Below are 24,000 nucleotides of genomic sequence, written 5' to 3' on the forward strand. Positions count from 1 at the left end.
ATCTCGTAAGTATCAGGGCCTGGTTTTAAAAAGTAAAAAGCTGCTGGACACCAAGGCGCATGTTTGTAATCTCAGCATTTGGGAAGCTGAAACAGCAGGATCACGGTTTGAGGACAGCCTCAGATACTAGTGAGGCTATTTGAAACCCAGTGAGATCCTGTTTCAAAATAAAGACTGAAAAATAGGGCTGGGGATGTAGCTCAGAGGTAGAATGCCCTGGGTTCCATCCCCAGTACCACAAAACTAAAATAAATAAATAGTAAGAAGCTAAGACAGAAATATTAAATAGTATTACTGATAATTAAAATTTTAAAAACCTTCTCTTTACCCCTACACAATATGTGTGCATTCTAGCTGTCCACTCTAATTTTCCCCCACAACCTTGTTCCACTTATTAAGACTTTCCAAGTAGTTTCTTTGGAAAAAATAGTAGATTTACTACTGCTTATGGTCTTCTAGGTTATTAATTTGGTTATTTGGTAATAAAACTAAAGCCTAGTCTCAAATTCACATAATTTTATGTTTCTCGGTAACTAAAGAAAAGCTTTTGTAGCGATTTAATGTTAAGGGTTTTATTCATATGCTCAGCATATTAAAAAGATATTTATTTAGCCGGGCGTGGTGGCGCACGCTTGTAATCCCTGCGCTTGGGAGGCAGAGACAGGAGGATCACGCAGGTTCGAAGTCAGCCGTACATGCTGGCTTAGGAGACCCTGTTTCCAAATAAAAATGTAAAAATAGGTCTGGGAGTGTACCCTGGAGGTAGAAGAGCTTCCAGGAACCCCAGTACCACCAAAAAAAAAAAAAAAAAAAAAGAGAGAGATATTTATTTATATACTCACATAAAATTTTCATGGATCTTATTTGTGCCAGAAATCACTGGTGTGCTGCTGCTGCTTCCTATCATTATTATTATTATTATTATTATTATTATTATTATTATTATTTGCAGTACTGGGAATTGAACCTAGGGGCATTCTGCCTCCAAGCTATACCCTCAGCCTTCCTTATTTTTTTTATTCTTTCTTATTTTGAAACAGGGTTTCAGTAAGTTGCAGAGGGCCTCACTAATTAGCTAAGGCTGGCCATGAACCTGTGATCCTGTCTCAGCCTCCGAAGTACAGGGATTACAAGCGTGTGCCACCATGCACGGCTTGGTGTGCTTATTAAGATATATATCTTAGATTGGTAAGAGAAATTGATGAAATTATCTTTTTATGTATGTACATATATGTCAAAACAGAACCGTTCTGTGTAACTAATATGTACCAATAAAAAGTTAAAAGGCTAAAAAGAAAAAGATCTTGGGCTTTATCTCCAAAGATCTCTACTTAGGTCTGGGTTAGGCCTAGGAATTTGCATTTTCACAATCTCAGTTTAATCTGAAACAGGCTGTCTAGGTCTATCCACACTTCTTGTATTTGTGTTTTCAATAAAGTAAAAAAAATAAAAGGCAAACTTATTTGCTCTTGAGCCTAATGCAGTGTGGAAGGTAGGAAAAAGATTATTTTTCATTTACATATCCATTGGCTGCTATAAATTTGCTCAGATTAGCATGTCAGATTATTTAAGTACTATTTTGAGGTCTGCCAAATCAGGACTAGAAAGAGTAGGATAGAATGAATCCTAAAATTTCATTTAAAACACCATCTTCCAGCTTATGAAGGCAAATATTTTTTTCAAACAACTTCACTGTTTTCATGAAATTAATAGAATTAACACAAAACCACACAATAGATCTAATACATAAATTGGGTTAAAGTTTTAACTTTTGTTTGCCTGTTTCCATTTTCTTAATTATATGAATTCTGCCAGCCACAGAAATACTGATCACTTAACAGGATTCAGGTAATGTAGTTAAGAGGGCTGTCAGAGCAACTTGACATCATCAAGAATATTAAAATAAAAATGAACTCTTAACAATGAGGACTTTTCTCCTGACATTTTGCATAAAACCTCTAATGTGTGTGTAGGGGGAGCAAATTATGGCTCCTGTCCAAGTTTGTCTTCATGTAAGCGTCATAGAAAATGTGATTCTTGGCCACAGCTCTCCCCATTTGATAATTTGTTTGTTTATTTATTTATTTATTTGCGGGTCTGGGGATGGAACCCAGGGGCATTCGACCTCCGAGCTATTACCCACTGCCCTGTTTTTTATTCTTTATTTTGAAACAGGGTCTCACTAAGTTGCAGAGGGCCTCACTAAGTAGCTGAGGCCATCCACGAACCGCAATTCTCCTGTCTCAGCCTCCTGAATGCTGGGATTATAAATGTGGGCCATCACGCCTGGGTAGATAACTTTTTTGATGCCTCCTGGTAGTGCCATTCTATACAGTGAACTTTGATGATTAGGAGTTTTAATTGTTTTGCCTTTTTGTTCATGTCAAAGGAACAGGAAGATTATGTGTAACTTTTTCAGGAACACTTGTACTGCATAGTTACCCAAGTATACCATAGATAAGAATGCAACGAATGAAGCTCTTCAGTTTCAGGGCCTGCATTCTATGAAAAAGCCATCATCCAGGGTATTTGATTTGTAACTGTGACTTGGCTCTTGAGGCTTTGAGTTAGTAATTGGTTCTTTAGGTTTCATTTTAGATAGGACTTGTGCTGATGATAGCACATAAAATGTAGGGATAAGCCGGGCGTGGTGGCGCATGCTTGTAATCCCAGCATTTGGGAGGCTGAGACCCAGAGGATCGTGGTTCGCGGACAGCCTCAACTACTTAGTGAGGTCCTCTGCAACTCAGGGAGACCCGGTTTCAAAATAAAAGGATAAAATATAGGGCAGGGGGTGTAGTTTGGAGGTTGAATGCCCTGGGTTCCATCCCCAGACTCGCAAAAAAAAAAAAATGTAGGGATAAGCTGGGTTATAAACAGGATATTCAGGATGCCATTAATAGAAGCGTCAAAGCCTCAGCATACCCTCAAACCCTTTAGCCTTATCTGTGCATTTGGTCTGTTGCCCTTCCTTCTTCCTTCTTTCTCTTTTGTATGTGTAGTACTGGAGATTGAACATAGAGACATTCTACCTTCTAGCTTCCTCAGCCCTTCCTTTTTAATTTTTATTTCTTGCTAAGTTGCTGAGACTATCCTTGAACCTGCAATTCTACTGTGTCAGATTCTCAAGCACTGGGATTACAAGCATGCACCAGCACACCTTTTCTTTTATCTGTATTTTTAAACTTTGCAATAGTAGCCAGGCAAGGTGGTGCATACTTCTAATCTCAGCAATTGGGAGGCTGAGACAAGAGGGTTGCAGGTTTGAGGCCAGTCTTAGCAAGTTAGTCAGATCCTGTTTCAAAAAAACAACAACAACAAAAAAAAAAAAACCCCGAAGAAACCTGGGGGTATAGCTCAGAGTAGAATGTTCCTAGATTTAATCAACAATATCAGTATAATAGGAATTATAATTTTTTCATTTTTAGTTTTGCAGAACTGGGGATTGAATCCAAGAACATTCTACCTCTGAGTTATATTCCCAGCCCTATTTTTTATTCTTTATTTTGAAACAGGGTCTCACTAAGTTGCAGAGGGCCTCACAAAGTAGCTGAGGCTGGCCAGCTACAGTCTTCCTATCCCAGCCTCATCAAGTATCGGGATTACAAGTGTGCACCACTACACGTGGCTTTAAGATTTTCATTTTGAGAGAATTACCTGGCACATACTCTTATAAAGTGCTCTTTTCTTGGAGTCTTTTGTCTTACATTTGGTTGGAGATTTTAAAAGTTTTTCAGTTTGCAGTATTTTATATGATTTTTGTTTTGGTTATGTGGTATAAGTAAAATATTTGTAGCAGTGTTAGGCCAATGCTCTTTATTGAATACTCTGTTTTTCATTGATTTGTCACCGTGCAACTTAAAATTACCATTTGAGCATTTACTATGTATAAGGCACTAGCTTGAAGTCATTTGTGTGTATTATCATTCATCTAGACAGTAAGTTACTTGATAACTATTGTTATTATTCCCATTTTTTAAATGAAGAAAGAGTTTAAGGGATTAGTTTAAAATGCAGAGTTTCTGGCCAGGTGTGGTGGTGCACGCTTGTAATCCCCTCGCTTGGGAGGCTGAGACAGGAGGATCGCATAGGTTCGAAGCCAGCCTTAGCTACTTAGTGAGCCTCTCAGCAACTTAGTGAGACCCTGTTTCCAAATAAAATAGAAAATAGGTCTGTTAGTATAGCCCGGAGGTAGAAAGTCTCTGGGTTCCACTCCTAGTACCACCAAAGTAAATAAATAAATAAATAAATAAATAAATAAATAAAATAAAATTGCAGAGTTTCTAAGTGATAGTGCCTGGGTGTGACTTAGTTGGAAAGCTTCTTATATTGAATGTATAAATAACTTCCTTCGGAGAAGTACCTTATATCTCTTCTTTCTGCCACTAGTACTACTGCTTTATTCTTTTTCTCTTTGTATATTTTAATACATGATAAAATCAGTTCTGTTTTATCATCTTTTGCATATATGTGTAGGGGATACTGGGGATTGAACCCAGGGATGTTCTACCTCTGAGCTATACCCCCAGCCCTATTTTATTTTTATATTTTTTAGTTGCTGAGGGCTGTACTAAACCGCTGAGGCTGGCCTCAAACCAGCAATCCTCCTGTCTTAGCCTCCTAAGTACTGCATAGGGTATGTGTCACCACACCCAGCTGCTTTATTACCTTTTTCCCTCAAAGTAACTTTAATAGTCTTTCTAGTTATAGAATAATTTTGTCCCTATTGCTCTCAGAGTTGGCATTGTTACTGAAGTTAGCAGTAAACTCATAATTTGTGGAAAAAAGTATACCTTTTCTTCCCAATAAGGAATATACAGTGTAATTTGATTAACTGAAGTTACTTTTTTTTGTGGCATTGGGGATTGGACCCATGGGCATTCTCCCTCGACCTACACCCCCAGCCCTATTTTTTATTCTTTATTTTGAAACAGGGTCTCACTGAATTGCAAATTGCCTCAGTAAGTAGCTGAGGCTGTCCGGGATCCTCCTGTCTCAGCCTCCCAAATGTTGGGATTACAAACTTGTGCCAGCACCACGCCCGGCTTGAAGTTACTGTTTTTAACTTTCTGTATTTATCAAGATCATTCTTTGATATTTTGTGTTTTTTAACTTTTGTATGTCTGCCATACTTTGTTTTCTAAAATACTTTGTTTACTTTTATGGGGGGAAAAAGCCAAACTTAAGAGGACTTATGGAAAATGGAAAGACTGCCAAGCAGTTTAGGAAATAGTAAGAAATAGTAAATAAGTCCAGTTCTATACTAACTAGTTTTGATGACTTCTAACAAATTATTTAACTTCTTTTTGACTGCTTCCTTATCTTTCAAATGAATTACTTAAAATTTTGTTTCCTTCTTTCTATTGCTTTCCTAGAGGTAGACAAATATGCTTAGATTCAGTCCAGATTATTATTATTATCCTTCTCCTCCTCCTCCTCCTCCTCCTCCTCCTCCTCCTCCTCCTCCTTCTTCTTCTTCTTCTTCTTCTTCTTCTTTTTTGTGGTACTTGGGGTGGAACCCAGGGGCTTTTCTACCTCTGGGCTACACTCCCAGACCTATTTTATACTTTATTTGGAAACAGGGTCTCACTAAGTTGCTGAGAGCCTCACTAAGTAGCTGAAGCTGGCTTCTAACCTGCGCGATCCTCCTGTCTCAGCCTCTCAAGCGCTGGGATTACAAGCTTGCACCACCACTCCCGGCCTTATAGCCTTCTTTGACTCCTTTTTCCGAGGGGATCTTATCTTTTGTTGACCCAGTATGCTGGGTTTTTGATCATAGATGAATAAGAAAGGGGGGGGGGGTTGACAGCTAGGCAATTTTCCCTGAAGCGCTTGTTTTAGTCCCAGAAATGTTTAGGGGAAAAGCATTGGCAGTATTACAGTTTTTTGAAAAGTATATAGCAAAGTTACAAGCTTGAACTGTTAATATAAAGATCATGTTTATTATTACTGTTGTGTTCAAATATATATTGCTAAAAGGGCTGTATTGGAATACTGAGGACCACATATGTTCTTTAAACATTGTGTACACATAAATAACTGATTTCTTCAGTCAGCTTCTTATGTTCATTTTTTTCCCAACAGTGGAATTGCCAGTTCTTAATTTTTTGTACTTTAGAGATTTATCTGTTTCTAAAGATGTTGTAATCCTTGTTGTTGTTGTTGTTGTTGTTGTTGTTAGTAGGAGTAGGAGTAGGAGTAGGAGTAGTAGTAGTACTGGGGATTGAACCCAGGGACAGTTTGCCTTTAGGCTGCATCCCCAGCCCTAGTTTTCATTCTTTATTTTGAAACAGGGTCTCACTAAGTTGCAGAGGGCCTCACTAAGTAGCTGAATCTGGCCATGAACCTGCTATCCTCTTGTCTCGGCCTCCCAAGTACTGGGTTTATAAGCATGTTCCACCATGCCTGGCTGTAATAGTGGTTATTTAACAAATACTATAATACACTCAAGCAGCCTAGCACTAATTTTGCAAAGCTTTTTTTTTTTTTAACAGATTTTGAGATTTTATTCATGTGTATGGCATAGAAGAATAGAAGATGAATTCTTCTTCCTCCACCATGAATGAAGAACCTGATGCTCTCTCGGTAGTTAACCAGCTGCGGGATCTGGCAGCAGATCCACTGAATAGAAGAGCCATCGTCCAGGACCAGGGATGTCTTCCTGGCCTTATTTTGTTTATGGATCACCCCAACCCCCCTGTCGTCCATTCAGCTTTGCTCGTAAGTTGCCATTAGTGTTTTCTGTCTCAGTATTTTAACTTTACAATTAAGGAGAATTTGTAAAGGTATTAGATAATATGGTTAAAAAAATACAAAGAAATTAGAGAAAATAATAGTCTAGATCTCTTTCTGTGTGTACAGAAATGTGTATAGTTCCTCTATACAAATGATAGCATGCTGCAGTGGTTTTATTTTTTAACACAAATGGTAGCATACTACATATAAATGGAATGCTCAACAACTTCTTATTTTCATTTAACAGGATACCTATTGTTTATTTTGTTGTGTTTTTGAGACAGAGGTCTGGCTCTGTTGCCTGGGCTGGGCTGGTACTTCTTGGCTCAAGTGATTTCTCCACCTCATTCTCCAGAGTATTTGGGACTACAGGCATATTCCATGGTGTCTAGATCATAACCAGTTTACTTTGTATACTTTGCAACCCTGGGGATCAAACCCAGGGCCTCATGCATGCTAGGCAAACACATCCTCCACTGAGCTACTTCGCCAGCTATTAGTTAATAAGAAATCCTTAGGATTGTATCATATCAGTACAGATAGATACTCAGTAAAAAAGGCGCTTTTTTGGTGCTGGGGATTGAATTAAGAACCTTGTTCATGCTAAGCACACACTTAACACTGAGCTATATTCCCATCCGCAAGAAGACATTTTCTTGTTGTTGTTGTTGTTGTTGTTATTGTTCTTTTTGCAGTACTGGGGATGGAACTCAGGGGCATTTTACAGCCGAACTAAAACCCAGCCCTATTTTTTATTCTTTATTTTGAAACAGGATCTCACTGAGTTGTAAAGGGCCTCACTAAATAGCTGAGGCTGGCTGCAAACTGCAATCCTCTTGTCTTAGCCTCCCAAATGCTGGGATTACAAGCATGTGCCACCATGCTCAGTTTTATTTTTCTTAGTAGATTTTAAAATATAAATGATATGCCATCATATTGTTCACATACTTAAAGTATACAGTTCAGTGGCTTCTAGTCTTTTTTTTTTTTTTTTTTTTTTTGGTACTGGGGATCGAACCCAGGTGCATTCTACCTCCAAGCTGTACCACCCCCCCCACACACACACTTTATTTTTTATTCTTCTTTTGAAACAGGATTTCAGTAAGTTGTGAAGGGCCTTACTAATTACTGAGTAACTGAGGCTGGCTGCGAACCTGTGATCTTATCTCAGCCTCCCAAGTACTGGGATTACAAGTGTGAGTCACCACACCTGGCTGCTTTTAGTATATTGACGGAGTTGTGCAGCCACCACCAGAATTAGTTTTAGGGCACTTTTATCACCTCAGAAAGAAACTACTTTTTACCTGTCCAGGTCCCAGTTTACCTTTTGTCTATATTTGCCTATTCTGGCAAAATTCCTTATATCAGTTTTTCATGTAAATAGAATCATATAATTTGTGGCCTTTTATGACAGTTTTCTTTCACTGGGCATAATTTTTTTTTTTTTTTTTTTTTTTTTTTTGGTGGTACTGGGTGTTCCTGGAAGCCCTTCTACCTCCGGGCTACACTCCCAGACCTATTTTATACTATTTTTATTTTTGGAAACAGGGTCTCTTAAGCCAGCGCGGCTGGCTTTGAACCTGTGCGATGCGATCCTCCTGTCTCCACCTCCCAAACACGGGGATTACAAGCGTGCGCCACCACGCCTGGCCCTCACTGGGCATGATGTTTTTAAGGTTTATCCACACTGCAGAATGTATCAGTATTTCTTTCTATAGGTAAATAATATTCCATTATGTAGACATGCCACACTTTGCATATTTATTTGTTAATGAACATGGCACTTGTTTTTTAATATGAAAAGGAAAAGAAAAATATGCAGGATTATAGCTAATAACGCAAAAGGAATAACCATGCTATGAGAATATGGAAGTTAGAGAAACATGTTAAAGAGCCACACAAGATAATCAGACAAATCTAGAATGTAATAATATTTTAGGACATATAATTTTGTTTCTTGAATATTAATGGGCTTTAAAGAGAAAGATAGCTAGAGTAGAGGAGAGGAATGATAATCATTAGTGTAGACTAAAAACCACAAAGGGGGCATATCAACCAAGCATATGTGGACCTAATTTGGATTCTGATTCCAGCAAGTCAACAGTAAACAATTTTTTTTTTTTTTGCAATACTAGGGATGGAACCCAGAAGCATTCTACCTTTGAACCACACCCCCAGTCGTCGTCGTCGTCTTCTTCTTCTTCTTCTTCTTCTTCTTCTTCTTCTTCTTATTATTATTATTATTATTATTATTATTTATTCTTTATATTGAAACAGGGGCTCACTAAGTAGCTGAGGCTGTCCACGAACCATCATCCTCTTGTCTCAGCCTCCCAAATGCTGGGATTACAAGCGTGCGCCACCACGCCCGGCTAATAGTAAACAATTTTTAATAGCTAGAAGTGAATATGGATCAGATAGTAGATGATGTTAAAGAATCATTATTACTTTTGCATGGTATTATAATCATATTAACATTAAATTAATTTTAAAAATAATTTTTGCCTGGGCGTGGTGGTGCACGCTTGTAATCTCAGCATTTGGGAGGTGGAGACCAGAGGATTGCAGTTCACAGACAGCCTCAGCTACTTAGGCCCCTTGCAGCTCAGTGAGAGCCTGTTTCAAAATAAAGAACAAAAAATAGGACTGGGGATTACAGCTCAGAGGTAGAATGCCTCTGGGTTTCATCTCCAGTGCCGGAAGGAAGGAAGGAAGGAAGGAAGGAAGGAAGGAAGGAAGGAAGGAAGGAAGGAAGGAAGGAAGGGCGGGCTCTTTTGAGAGTTCTCCATGTTTCATCTTACATATAGTGAGATCCTTATACCTCTGGCTTGTGGCATTTTACACTATTCCAAGCCCCTAAGCATGTGCAGATCAGTATTCAACTGATGAATCTTAGGCAGCGCTTTATAGCCCTCTGGAACTCTTCTTGCTGTGCACATCTTTCCTCTGTGTTACTCTGCAAATTCTAACTGCTCCAACCTCTGAGTCTGATATCTGTTTTCCCAAACTCAACAAGAATAGTGGGCTCCATTTGCGTTCCCCTTCTCCATGCTGCATCTGGAAACTTCCCCCAAAGCAGAAAAGTGAGGCAGTTGTAAGACCCACTTCATCATTTCTCTTAGGATTACAGCCCTATTACTGTCTCTTGACTAGTGTCTGAAAACAGACATTTAACATATTTTGGTCTTTTTGTTAGTTTCTATGGAGAAAGGGCAATTCCACAGTCATTAAACCTTTTTGGTTGCATGCAATTGAAGTTACTGTAGGTGTAATTGGAAAGGAAAAACAATTGTTGGATTTGCAATTGTAAAAGGTTCCTGAACTGAGGTGGTGTTTTGGATGGGTAGTGCATAAAGGTACTCCCCTGAGAGTCAGGTTCCAGAGTCTTCATTGAATGATGAATGGTAAAGGTCCGTACATGGTAGCAATATTTAGATGTAAAAGAGAACAACTAAAGAGATCCCTAAAGAATACTATGAGCCAGGCTCAGCAGTGCATACTTGCAATCCCAGTATTGAGAGCTGAGTTGGGATCATTGGTTTGTGGCCAGCCTCAGCAACTTAGCAAGGCCCTCTGCAACTTAGTGAGACCCTTTTCCAAAAATAAATAAATAGGGCCAAGAGTGGAGCTCACAGGTAGAATGCTGCTGGTTTTAATCCTCAATTCCCTCCCTCCCCTAAGAATACTATTTAAAGGAAATACTTTCAAAGAATATTCTTCAAGTATTAATTGAAAAAAAGAACACTAGGAAAGTTAAAGTCACCAAGTGGAAAATTTCTGAGCATTAGTGTATCATTTGTTTTTCACTTAAATTTTATGTTAAAGGTAAATTGTAGCAAAACTAGAATCAATTGAAGTTGTAAAGGTGGTTTTATGGTTTGTCCTCCTCAGTAATGTATGTTGACTAATGTGTAAAAAGCATCGAGGCAAATCATGGCTATTGGGATTACTCTTTGAGATTATTAAATGAAATAAAGTTCCTATGTCCTTGTCAAATGAAGTGGTAAACCAAATCAGCTTGATTTTGACCTTGCAGATAAGCTAGGGAACTTTATTTCAAAGAACAGGTTCAGTTACTACAGCTCAGAGGGTCAATTCTCCTATAGGAGATAGTTCTGATCATCACACTTAAAGAAAAGGTTCTAAGCTGAGTCTGGTGATGCATGCTTATAATCCTAGTACTGGGGTGGCTGAGACAGGAGGATCACGGGTTCAAGGCTTGTCAACTTAGCAAGACCCTGTTTCAAAATAAAAAGGGTGGGAGTATAACTGGGTTTGATTCCCAATAACTGCCCTCCCCAAACACACACAGAAGAGTTTCTAAACACTTCAAAATAACTGATTAAAAAAGAAAATTATTTTTCTTCTTGCAGTAAGTTAGAAATGGTTTTAATTTTGAATATTCTGGACATGTGAATTAACCTACTGCTGTTTTTGCTATAGGCTCTTCGATACTTGGCAGAATGTCGTGCAAACAGAGAAAAGATGAAAGGAGAACTGGGTATGATGTTAAGCCTGCAAAATGTTATACAGAAGTAAGTACAATAGGTGGTGTCCCCTAAACCAATAGAAAATAGAGCTTGTTAAATAGACTGTTAACATATAACTTACCGAAATTTTCTTCTTCTTATTATTATTTTTTGGTGGTACTGGGGTTCCTGGAAGCCCTTCTATATCCGGGCTACACTCCCAGACTCCCTGTTTCCCAAACTCCCTGTTTGGGAAACAGGGGCTCTTAAGCCAGCGCAGCTGGCTTTGAACCTGTGCAACCCTCCTGTCTCTGCCTCCCAAACACAGGGATTACAAGCTTGCGCCACCACGCCTGGCTATTTTAAGAAGAAAAAATTCTCTCTTGTATAAAGTATATGTAAGTTGATTTGCAAGTAAAGCAACACATAACAACCACATTTGACAATGTATTATTATAGTATTGTACAACATTCTTTTGTTACTTCATCCTGGTTTTACTCAAAAGACGCTTCATCAGGGTCATGGTAATTAAAAATACTTTTGGTGAGATTTTGATAAACTTCATTGAGAGGTCTCTTGGACACTTAAATGTCATTTAATTTCATTTTGTACAAATGATTTGTATATTCCTTTAACAGGTATAGTTATTGAAGTTGAAAATAAGAGGTATAATTTTAAAAAATGTGAGAAATGAGATTAAAAATAATGTTGAAAAGCCGGGTATGGTGGCACACACTTTAATCCCAGCATTTGTCAGGCTGAAACAGGAAGATCCGGGTTCATGGATAGTTTCAGTTACTTAGGCCCTTTGCAACTCAGTGAGACCCTGTTTCAAAAGTTAAAAAAGACAAAAGAATAGGGCTGGGGATATAGTTCGAAAGTAGAATGCCCCTGGGTTCCATCCCCAGTACCACACACACACAAAAAAAAAAATAGGGCTGGGGTGTTGCTCAGAGGTAGAATGGCCCCTGGGGTTCTATCCCTAGTACCTACAAAATAAATAAATAAATAAATGTTGAGATGTTAAAATATACTTTATATTTTGTTTTGTTTTGTTTTTGCAGTATTGGGGATTGAACCAAAGGGCATTCTATTTCCAAGCTATATCCCTAGCCCTGTTTTTATTTTTTATTTTGAAACAAGATCTCATTAAATTGTGGAAGGCCTCACTAAGTTCTAGAGGGCTAGCTGAGGCTGGCCATGAACCTGTGATTCTCCTGTCTCAGTTTTCCAAGTACTGGGGTTACAAGTGTGCACCATCACACCCAGCTGTATATTTAAACTTCACAAATTAAAAGTTTAAAGAGCCAGGGGTGGTGGTGCATGCCTGTAATCCCATTGACTCAGGAAGTTACTAAGGCAGGAGGATTACAAATTTGAGGTTATTTTCCTCAGTTTAGGGAGACCTTGCCTCAGAATAAAAAAGGGCTAGTGGGAGAATGTCCCTAAAGTCATTCCCCAGAACTGCAAAAAAAAAAAAAAAAAAAGAAAAGAAATGGATGAGGTTGTATGAATGAAGTTGTATAAAGTAAGAAGTTGTGGATAAGAGGTATGGAGCAGGATTAGGCAGAGAAAGTCTAGACTATAATGTAGATCTGACATCTTTGAAAGAGGAAAGGAAGCTGAATGGGGTAATACAGTTCTTTTTTTTCCCTTTTTCTTTTTTTGTGGTACCGCAGATTGGATGAATTTTTCCTTTATCAGAACATTTATATAGTCCTCCCTTCCCTGCTTTTATTTTAGACTGCAATTAAACATATAAATTTCTCATCAGTCCTTTTACTGAAGTTTTTCTAGTCTTGATCCATTGGAGATCATTTGCTCAAGAAGAGCTTAAGTATTTGACTTTGTTCATGTTTTAAAACTTTATAACCTTGATACTTGAGGGACAAGTAGATTGGATCCTTGGTTCACCTTTTAGTCTCTTGAAATTCCTGATAATGTTTCTCTATTTTACTTTGATTTATTTGTCTTTTTTTTTTTTACCACTTTGATACCATCCTTAGAGTACAGTAGTAGTAGTTTACTTAACCATGTATCAGAACACTCTTCCATATAGCCATTTTCCTGCCTCATCATTCCAAATGGCTGCATCCTTTGCTTTTTCTTTGTTATGTCTCTTTTTTAATTACTTAGGGGTTGTCACATTTTTTTGGCTGATTTTTATAAAAAGCCATATAGTAAATATTTTAGGTTTTGTGGAATATAATCTCTGGTAGCTTCTCAGCTGTGACCCTGTGAGTGAAAGCAGCCATAAACAGTAGGATAGGCAAATAGGCTTTGGGCCAAGGGGATAGTTTCTTTGCTTCTGACTTTATGATTCCTTCTTAGAATCCTTAGAATGTTAGTATTGTTATGTGTTAAGAGATTAGGGTAGGAGGACGATGAATAGTGTGTGAGTTTAGCATACAAGAGGCCCTGGGTTCAATCCTCAGCAAACTACCCCCCTCAAAAAAAAAAAAAAGGGTTAGAGATGATTTTTTTGTGTTGCATAAATGTTACACTTTTTTTTTTTTTTTTTTTTTTTTGGTGGTACTGGGGATGGAACCCAGGGGCATTCTACCTCCAAGCTATATCCCAGCCCTATTTTTTAATTCTTTATTTGGTAACAGTGTCTCACTAAGTTGCTGAGGGCCTCACTAAGTAGCTGAGGCTGTCCAGGAACAGTGATCCTCCTGTTTTAGTCTCCTGAATGCTGGGGTTACAAGCATGCGCCACCACACCCGGCTTTACACTTTTTCTTAAAACAATGCAAAACCATATCCTAAAGTTGAAAGGGTTTTTCCAAAAGAGGGCAGCAGGTCTTTTATAGTAAAATAGAACACTGGTTGCTTTTATGAGGAATATAACTGGACTTTATTGACAATGTAAAATTTTATTTGCAAGCCCAGCAGGGTGGCACTGTAGTCCCAGCACTTGGGAGGCTGAGCAAGAAGATTGCTTGAGCTGGGCATGGTGGCGCATGCTTGTAATCCCAGCATTTGAGAGGCTGAGACAGGAGGATCAGACAGCCTCAGCTACATAGTGAGGCCCTTTGCAACTCAGTAAGTTTCAAAATAAAGAATAAAAAATAGGGCTGGGTGTGTAGCTTGGAGGTAGATGGCTCCTGGTTTCTATCCCCAATACCACACATACACACACACAAAAAGAAGAAGCAGATTGCTTGAACCCAGAGTTTGAGACCAGCCTGGGCCACATAGAAAGGCCCTGTTTTTGTTTGTTTGTTTTTGTTTTTATTTTTGTATTTTTTTTGCAGTACTGGGGATAGAACCCGGGGCATTCTATCTCCGAGCTATACACCCAGCTCAATGTTTTTATTCTTTATTTTGTGACAGGGTCTCACTGAGTTGCAAAGGGCCTCACTAAGTATCTGAGGCTGTCTGCGAACCCGATCTTCCTGTCTCAGCCTCCCAAATGCTGGGATTACAAGCGTGAGCTACCACACCTGGCATTTGTTTTTAAACAAATGTTATTAGCCGCATCTAGAATTAGAGTGAATTGGTGTTTATGTGCAATAAAGAAATACCTTCAGAATGAAAATTATGGTGTCTAGCATTGCACAGAGAGAGAGAGAGATAAATAGATTAATATTATTAGAGGAAGGGTTTCATTATATTGCCCAGGTTGGATTTTGCCTTTTTTTTTTTTTTTTTTTTTTTTTCAGTACTGGGGATGGAACCCAGGGGCATTCTACCTCCAAGCTATACCCCCAGCCCTATTGTTTTATTCTGTATTTTGAAGCAGGATCTCACTGAGTTGCAAAGGGCCTCACTAAGTAGCTGAGGCTGTCCATGATCTGTGATCCTTCAGTCTCAGCCTCCTGAATGCTGGGATTTTAAGTGTGTTGCATCATGCCTTTTTATTTTTATTTTGAAACAGAGTCTTGCTAAATTGCTGAGGCTCTCCTTGAACCTGAAATTCTTCTGTCTCAGTCTCCAAAGTAATGGGATTACAGGTGTGCACCTATAAAAATACATATAATGTATTTTTTGAAGGTCAAGATACTTTCAGATAGAGATCTGAATGTTAGTGATAATCTAGAAACATATTATAACCTGGTCTTATTAGTTGGCTTTCTATTTAATGATTTTGTTTAAATGTGCTTTTGTACCACTATAGTGGTGATTTTTCTACATTATTGCTTTCAAATTTATATTGCTTTCTATATTATAGTATTTAAATTGAACAGAGCATCAGGATAAATAAACAAGGCTGCTCAGAGTTGAGAAATAAAATTATAGAATCAGTAGAAGTGACTGATTTATTAATTTATATTTATCTTTTCAAGGACTACAACTCCAGGAGAAACAAAACTTCTGGCTTCAGAAATTTATGACATTCTTCAATCCTCTAATATGGCAGATGGTGATAGTTTTAATGAAATGAATTCACGTCGAAGGAAAGCTCAGTTTTTTCTGGGAACTACAAACAAACGTGCCAAAACAGTGGTTTTGCACATAGATGGTCTTGATGATACGGTAAGAGTTTTTATAAATGCGGTTCATAAGATGGATCACAGTTTTTTGTGTTTTTTTGTGGGTTTTTTTTTTTTTTGTGGTACTGGGTATGGAATGCAGGAGCATTATACCTCCAGGCAACACCCCCAGTCCTACTTTTTATTTTTTTATTTTGAAACAAGGTCTCACTGAGTTGCAAAGGGCCTCACTAAGTAACCGAGGCTTTCCATGAACCACAATTCTCCTATCTCAGCCTCCCAAATGCTAGGATTACAAATGTGGGCCACCACACTGGCTACAGTTATTTGTAAACAGTTGAATTTGTTTGAACCATGCTTTAAGCTTTCTTAGGCAAGACCAAAGCATTCTTTAAGCTAGGGATAATTTTGCTATACTATTTGAGGAGATACTCTCTTGTTACTCTAGTCAGCCCTAAGTATCGAGGCTATTTCCAGTATAGCTGATGGCAATATAATGGATTTCCTACTGTGAGCCCAGGATAGAGTTGTGCATTTCTTTACAGTAGTTCTTTCCCTACCCTCAGTTTATTTTGCTTCATATGTGTACTGATCATCAGTTGGCTGAAAACTTGAAGGCATTCTCTTGAGATTCTCCATGTGGCCCTTTCTCTTCTACAGCTTTCATCTCTCATTTGCTCTGCCCTGTGAGCTATCCTTGCCTTGACTCCCTAATTCCCAACTCAGGGAGATTGCTGAGTTCTACTTGTTTTCCTCTTCCAGGAGTTGTAGCCTAGAAACTGTCTAGGCAATAAGTTGGCACACTATGGAGTTCACTCCATAGTTTTTTTTTTCCTTTCAGGAATGCCTGTTTTCCAATGTCTGGACATCATTTTTGTTGTTGTTGTTGTTGTTGGTACTAAGCATGGAACCTTTGGACATTCTACCTCTGAGCTTCACCCCTAGCTCAATTCTATTTTATTTTGAAATAGAGTCTCACTAAGTTGTTGAAGCTGACCTCAGACCTACAGTCCTTTTGTCTCAGCCTCCCAAGTACTGGGATTACAGGCATGTGGCACCATGCTTGGCTTGGACATCATTTTTTTTAAAATTGTGTTTTTAGTTGTTTAATTTTGGAGGGTAAATCTGATCTGTGTTAGTCTATTGTAACTGGAATGGAAAGTCCCCCTGAAATTATATAAGTACATATTAGATTATATAACAGTAGATTATGTAAGTAAGTTATATACATACATATTTAGTGGTGGCAACTTAACTGATAGATTGCCACTTATCTCTCTAGCTTGCCAGGTGGTTGGTTACATTAGATTTTCCACGGCTTTTTCTAGTTGTGTAGGTACTTAGACATCAAGATTTGAGGTCCAGTAAAGAGGTCTGAGGGGAAGCCTTTCATATCATATTATCCATGACAGATAAATTAATATTAATTAAACTGGGTACATAAGAGTCTGAACTGACTGGAATAACAGTTCCCTTTTTAAAGCTGGCACAAAGCAAATAATAAAACTCAACAAAGCACACACAAAATATAGGTCAGGCCAGGTGTAATGTTGCACTCCTCTAATTCCAGTTCTTGAGAGGCTGAGATAAGAGGATGATAAGTTGAAGGTCAGCCTCAGCAACATGGAGAGACACTATTTCAAAAAAAGGCAAAGGGTATACCTCGGAGGTAGAAAGAATGCCCCTGTTTTCAACCCCTAATACCAAACTAAGGTACATGTATAGGCCAGGGTATTGTAAGAATTTGATTGTAAAAATCCAAAATAAGGCTTGGAGGTATATCTCAGTGGTAGAGTACTGGCCCAGCATGTACAAGGTCTTGGGTTTTATCTCCAGCACTATAGGAAAAAAAAAATAGCAAGTTTATGCTAGCACTGCACAATCATGTCAGTTTCAGTTAACAACTTTTGTTGACGTAGTCTGTCACTCATGGTAAGTGTATTCCAATGAGTCTCACTTGATCCTGACAATCATTATCTTCTTTTTATAGAAGAGGAAATTAAGTTTTAGAATTGTAAAATAACTTATATAAAGTAATAGTGATGAAGAATATGTCTGAGTCAAAATTTGAATATGAATCCAGGATTGAACTTTTAACTATAATATCATAATATCCTAGAAATAATTTTATCTTGAGGATGAAAACATTTGATAAATGAAATACTGCTTGATAGTACCATCAAGTTAACAATTTGATAATTTATTATTATGATGATTATAGCTAGTAAACTCAGGAGACTCATTTGAAATTTCTTCAAATTAATGTAATTTTTTTTTTTTTTTTTTTTTGGCGGGCCTGAGGATGGAACCCAGGGGCATTTGACCTCCGAGCTACACCCCCTGCTCTATTTTTTATTCCTTATTTTGAAACAGGGTCTCACTAAGTTGCAGAGAGCCTCACTGAGTAGCTGAGGCTGTCCGCAAACCACGACCCTCCTGTCTCAGTCTCCCGAATGCTGGGATTACAAGCGTGCGCCACCATGTCCGGCTCAAATTAATGTAATTTTATTCCCCCAAATAAGAGAAAACAAAAATTTAGAAAGAGTGCAAGGATATTCTTTTTTTTCTTTTCTTGGTGGTACTGAGGATGGAACCCAGGGGCCTTCTACCTCCGGGCTACACTCCCAGACCTATTTTATATTTTATTTGGAAACAGGATCTCCTAAGCCAGCTGAGGCTGGCTTTAAACCTGCGCCATCTTCCTGTCTCAGTCTCTAAAGCGCAGGGATTACAAGCCTGCGCCACCACGCCCAGCAAGAATATTCTTAACAAGGACCGATAAGAAGAAAATTAAAGATCTTCACTGATATAAGACTTGCATATAATTTGCCAGTGGAGAATCGCTAATCTGAGAATCCAAAAATGCTCTAAATCAAATTATTTGAGGATTTGGTTGCATTTTAAACCGTTTAGGATTATTTTTTTTTTTGTGGTACTGGGGTTCCTGGAAGCCCTTCTACCTCCGGGCTATACTCCCAGACCTATTTTATATTTTGAAACAGGGTCTCTTAAGCCAGGACGGCTGGCTTCGAACCTGCACAATCCTCCTGTCTCTGCCTCCCAAGAGCAGGGATTACAAGTGTGCGCCACTACGCCTGGTGCAGGATTTTTTTTATTAAAGATTCTTAGCCTGGCCGGGCGTGGTGGCGCACACCTGTAATCCCCGCACTTAGTAGGTGGAGACAGGAGGATTGCACAGATTTGAAGCCAGCTTTGATGGCTTAAGAGATTTTGTTTCCAAATAAAAATATAAAAATGGGTCTGGGAGTGTAGTCCGGAGGTAGAAGGGTTTCCAGGAATCCCTGCCCCCCCAAAAAAGATTCTCAGCCTGTACTAATTTTTACAATACAAAAGAGCAACTAGTATTAGGTGTTGAGTACCAGGCATATAACAATGACCAAAATAAGGAAAAACTAGCGGACTGTTGGGGAAAACAGACAATAAATCTGGTTAATAACATAAAATATGTTGATTAGTTTAAAGGTGAATTGAGCTTATGAATTTTGCTTCTCTTTGTTGGAATTTATTGTTGCGTTCTTTACATAAACTAGGCAAGTTACTTTTCTATTTTTCACTTTCCTTACACTTAAAATAAGGAATCAGTGGTGGCATATGCTTGTAATCCCAGTACTTGGGAGGCTGTGACAGGAGGATCATCACAGGTTCACAGCCAGCCTCAGTATTTAGTGAGCCCTCTGAAACTTATTGAGACCCTGTTTCGAAATAAAGATTAAAAAAATAGGTCCAGGGATATAGCTTGAAGGTAGAAGGCCCCCAAGTCCCCAGGGGCATTCTACCTCCCAGCTATACCTCCAGCCCTACTTTTTATTCTTTATTTGTAAACAGGGTCTCACTGATTTGCAAAGGATCTCACATGCCCAGCTGTGTGTGTGTGTGTGTGTGTGTGTGTGTGTGTGTGTGTGTGTGTGTTGTGTATTTTTTTTAGTGGTACTGGGGGTAGAATCCAGAGGCTTTTTACCTCTGGGCTATATTCCCAGACCTATTTTATATTTAATTTGGAAACAGGGTCTCACTAAGTAGCTGAGGCTGGCTTCGAACCTGTGCAATCCTCCTATCTCAGCCTCCCAAGCGCGGGGATTACAAGCGTACACCACCACGCCTGGATTCTTTATAGGTATTTTTAACTCTCACATTTTGGGTGATATGCATACTTTACCTGGTGATGAATCCATGGAAGAGAGAAACATGCAGATGTTTGGCATCAGTTCCCTAAGAGGGGCTCCACAGAACTCAGGATCTTTCCCTAAGTATTGAAGTGCTAAAGCAGGAAGTGATGAGCAATGAGAGTTGTTAGAAGGAGATGGGGATGTGTTTGAAAACAGCGTGATCTAGAAACTTGGTGTAGGAGTCTGTCGCAGACTCCCATCCCCTCTAGCATGCTAAACCATAATCTGGTCTCAATACAGAAACAGGAAAACATAAAGATAGTTATATGTGGGCTGGAGATAGAGCGATTAGAGAAAATACAGTCATTTTTTAAAAATCCATTTTAACTAACTCTTAGGTTGAAGTGATCATTTGATATCCATGTGGATATATCAGATAGATAAAATAATTAAGTCATATTGTAGTTTATTTCTATTTATTTTTTTATATTTTTTTAATTTTTTATTGAACATAAATGGTATACATTTTAACTATACTTGATTCCCTCTCCCCCTCCCCCCCTGTTTCCCCTTCCCCCCTCCCAGCAATAAAACAATGATTGTCCCGAGTAACCATGCCGTATTCATAATTTTACATATATTCAGATGTGGACCCTCATTAATCAAGTTCAGCCTTCCTCCTCTCCTATCTTTCCATTCAAGCTTTGCTGGTATTTCCCCTCCATTATCTGGAGTACCACTGGTATCCTCTGGATTCCCTAGTTTGGGTATATTAGCGGAAACATAGGTACCTTCTCCTTCTGTGCTTGGCTGGTCTCGCTTAACATAATGTTCATATTGTAGTTTATGTGGCTGAAAATGATGAGAATAGTTTCCTGAAGATCAGAGCAGGAAGAAATTTACTTATTTTATAGGGACTGGGCCTTGAAAGTAAGATGAGACAGAGATGGGCCAATCAGTGGTCTAAGTGGAAGACCAGGACAGTGTAGTGCCCTGCATGAACTCATCGAAGGTTGTGTGTTATATTGTGTTGTGAGTACCATCAGAGAAACATGGGAACCAATAAGAGAATACCATAAGTGAAGGATACCATAATATTTATAAATACCAAATGGCTTAAGGAACTGTGACTCAAACACAATGCTTACCAATTCTTACTTCAGTCTGTTAGAATTTAACCCTGGGTATTTTATGCCAGAGCAGAGGTCAGTTAGCTTTTTCTTTATAGGGACAGAGAATAAATATTTTAGGCTTTGTAGGCCATAATGGTTTCTGTCATAACAACTCTGCCTTAGCATGAAACTAGATATACATATAATACAGATAATACATAAACAGAGGGATATGGTTGTGTCCCAATAAAACTTTACAGACATGGTGGGCACACTTTAGTTTGCCTAACCTCTAACCCTGAGCTAGCAGAACCCCTGCTTTTCTGCTTTAGGTCATTATTTTCCTATATTATTTTTTGTTCTATTTGGTTTAAGGTATAAATTAACATTGGCTAACTTCTTTCTGGTGAAAAATATTAAAAACTACATATTAATATTGAAGCTTACACCTATAGTAGGTATTTTCTATAAAATTTAATAAACTTGACTAAGCACCCCTACTGTGTTCTGAAATACGAACAGTAGAACTGACATAGGTATCTTTTCCATGTTAGATATGATTAGATACACAAGTACTTAACCGTTGCATTACAGTCCCTATAGTATTCAGTCTAGTAACATGTCATACAGGTTTGTAGCCTAAGAGCAATAAGGTATGCAGAGCCTGTTTCTGTGGTAAGCTATTCCATCTAGACTTTTATAAGTACACTCTATGATGTTCATACAACAATAAAATCTCTTAATGCATTTCTGGAACATATGCCTATTGTTAAGTAACATATGACTGTCGTGCCTAGTTTGTTGTGGCTTAAGTTCATCTATTCCCTTTATTATTTTACCTATTTAACAATTTACTTTAATTTTTTCAGTCTCGGAGAAATCTATGTGAAGAGGCTTTGTTAAAAATTAAAGGCGTTATTAGCTTTACTTTTCAAATGGCTGTTCAAAGATGTGTGGTACGAATCCGTTCAGATTTGAAAGCAGAGGTTAGTACCTTCAGTAGCTAAATATGCTTAAGGTTTGAGGCAAGCAAATCGATGTTCAAAATTGTTTCTTTTTATCCTGACCCAGGCTTTGGCATCAGCAATAGCATCAACCAAGGTTATGAAAGCTCAGCAAGTTGTGAAAAGTGAAAGTGGAGAAGAGGTACACATTTTATTTCACTTTCTATATACCTGACTTAGACTCTTGATTATTTTTATTGCTAGCAAATAGCTAGTATTCTTAGACCGGTGGTTAACATATAAGAATGTGCTGTTTCTTGGTTAATAGTTAAATACTTTAAAATATAGAGAAATGTTTTCTGGATTTTAGAGCCTGACCATTCTTCTTTTATCTCAGTGAAGATAGTTTGTTGGTTTTATATGGAAATAAAAGATACATGCTTTCTTTGCATTGATTTTTAAATACTTCCTAATTGTAACTGGTCTTGCTAGTCCACTGGAGAAGTAGATGTAACTTCCTCTAGCTTTGTGATAGTAAAATGAGTCTATGTACTTTGAGTTCATTTAGGCTCCATGGGTCTCCAGGGACCCAAGTGGCCAGATACTTCTAGAGCCTCAGCAATTGAGCATCTGGGTTCTTATTTGTAATTATTCCTTCTGTTTTTACACAGTTCTCTGCAGTTGGGCCTGCTGTCAAATGAGAGGAAAATTTTAGGAGGAATAGAGAATTGAGAATAAATATGGTTATTAGAATGGGGAGTATACTTGACATATATGTCACATTAAGTTGATTTCATAATAGCTTTTAACATCTTCTCTGTATCAGATGCTGGTCCCTTTCCAAGATACCCCTGTGGAAGTAGAAGAAAACACGGAGCTACCCGACTACCTGCCTGAGGATGAGAGTCCCTCAAAGGAGCAGGACAAAGCAGTGTCTCGGGTTGGCTCACACCCAGAAGGTGGAGCTAGCTGGTTGAGCACAGCAGCAAACTTTTTATCCAGATCATTTTACTGGTGACTTCAACTTCAATTTGGAGCTCAAGGACTGTGTGAACCACCAAGGGGCCAGTTTTCCATTGTGGTGAACTGTCAAGTGCAATTTGCAATAAGTTATCATGAAAAGTTTTTAGATTACATGATTGTGTATGCTGCATTTTACATTTTACTGGACTAAACCCCACTGAGTGGTAAAAAGGACAGAGGCTACAGTTGGAATTTGTTTAAGGAAGTATTTTGGCTTTGTTTTCATTTGTTTAATTGCCTCACTTTTTTAAAAACATGGGTCCACTGTTAAAACCAAACATGTATGTGCAGCTTTACATTGTATTTTACATGAAGCACGTGATTAGAAAAACTTGTTTTCTCCTCAAGCCTCAGGACCTATCTGAAGAGAAGTTTTTCATAACTCAAGTTGTGCATGCATTACTGAACATTTTCTCTGCTTTTCTTCATGAACAATACATGTCACTGAAAGTTGAAAACATCTCTTACTACCACCCCCTTTTTGTGCCTTTTTTTAATTTTGCCAACCATGTTTATAGAAAGGACATTACTAATGATATTTTGCAAATTGAAATATAGTCATTTGAATAGTACTCCCTAAAAATATAACTCTACAAAAGCTTTGCAGTCATATTTGTTATAATTTTAATAAGATTAACACAAAATCAGTTGAAAAGAAGGAAGTCTGTATGGAAGCAAAGTGCTTTGGAACTATTTGAATGTGACCAAATGTGGTTCTAATCGACTACTGTTCACTTTGGATTACATCAGCTCTTGAGGGTTAAGTCCACCATGATTTTTCAAGAAACTATAAATGGTCTCTTGGTCTTACTTTGAGATTACACACTGTCTCCTGATAGAAAAGAAAATAATAATAGTAAAGAACTGACAAACTTGAAAAAATAAAACAAAAGTTGAATGCCTATAATGCCATAGTGCCACTTTGGTAGAGTCTAACTTTGAGTATGAATTGCCTAACTTAAGTATGAATTGCCTGGCAGAAACCTATTCAGTAGGTTTTTCTTTGTATTGCCTTTTGTGACTTTATTATGAAAGTTCTGCAGTCATAATGAAAGAAAGAAGACACAAATTACTGCTTTTAGAGAAATAAAGCCAGCATTGGTCACTTAATCTTGTTTCTCATGTTCAGCCAGAAAATAAAGAACTTCAGTGAA

The 24,000-nt window shown here is 38.1% G+C and overlaps 1 protein-coding gene across 3 annotated transcripts; it reads left to right on the forward strand.

Moving 5' to 3' along the window:
- Positions 1 to 6,537: 6,537 nt before the first annotated feature.
- On the forward strand, positions 6,538 to 22,841 carry ARMC1 (armadillo repeat containing 1; the record flags this gene model as incomplete). 3 transcript variants are annotated; one of them, XM_080694062.1, is made up of 6 exons in its annotated part: positions 6,538 to 6,720; positions 11,179 to 11,270; positions 15,494 to 15,683; positions 21,749 to 21,865; positions 21,951 to 22,025; positions 22,650 to 22,841. In XM_080694062.1, 6 exons carry the CDS (start codon positions 6,538 to 6,540, stop codon positions 22,839 to 22,841), a joined length of 849 nt encoding a protein of 282 aa, XP_080550188.1. The 3 variants fall into 3 exon arrangements, with proteins under 3 accessions (XP_080550188.1, XP_080550189.1, XP_080550190.1); XM_080694063.1 differs by having other exon boundaries at positions 22,668 to 22,841; XM_080694064.1 differs by lacking the exon at positions 15,494 to 15,683 and having other exon boundaries at positions 6,654 to 6,720.
- Positions 22,842 to 24,000: the final 1,159 nt, after the last annotated feature.

This window comes from Muscardinus avellanarius, assembly GCF_963383645.1.
Source record: "Muscardinus avellanarius genome assembly, chromosome: 4".
Taxonomy (NCBI): Eukaryota; Metazoa; Chordata; class Mammalia; order Rodentia; family Gliridae; genus Muscardinus; species Muscardinus avellanarius.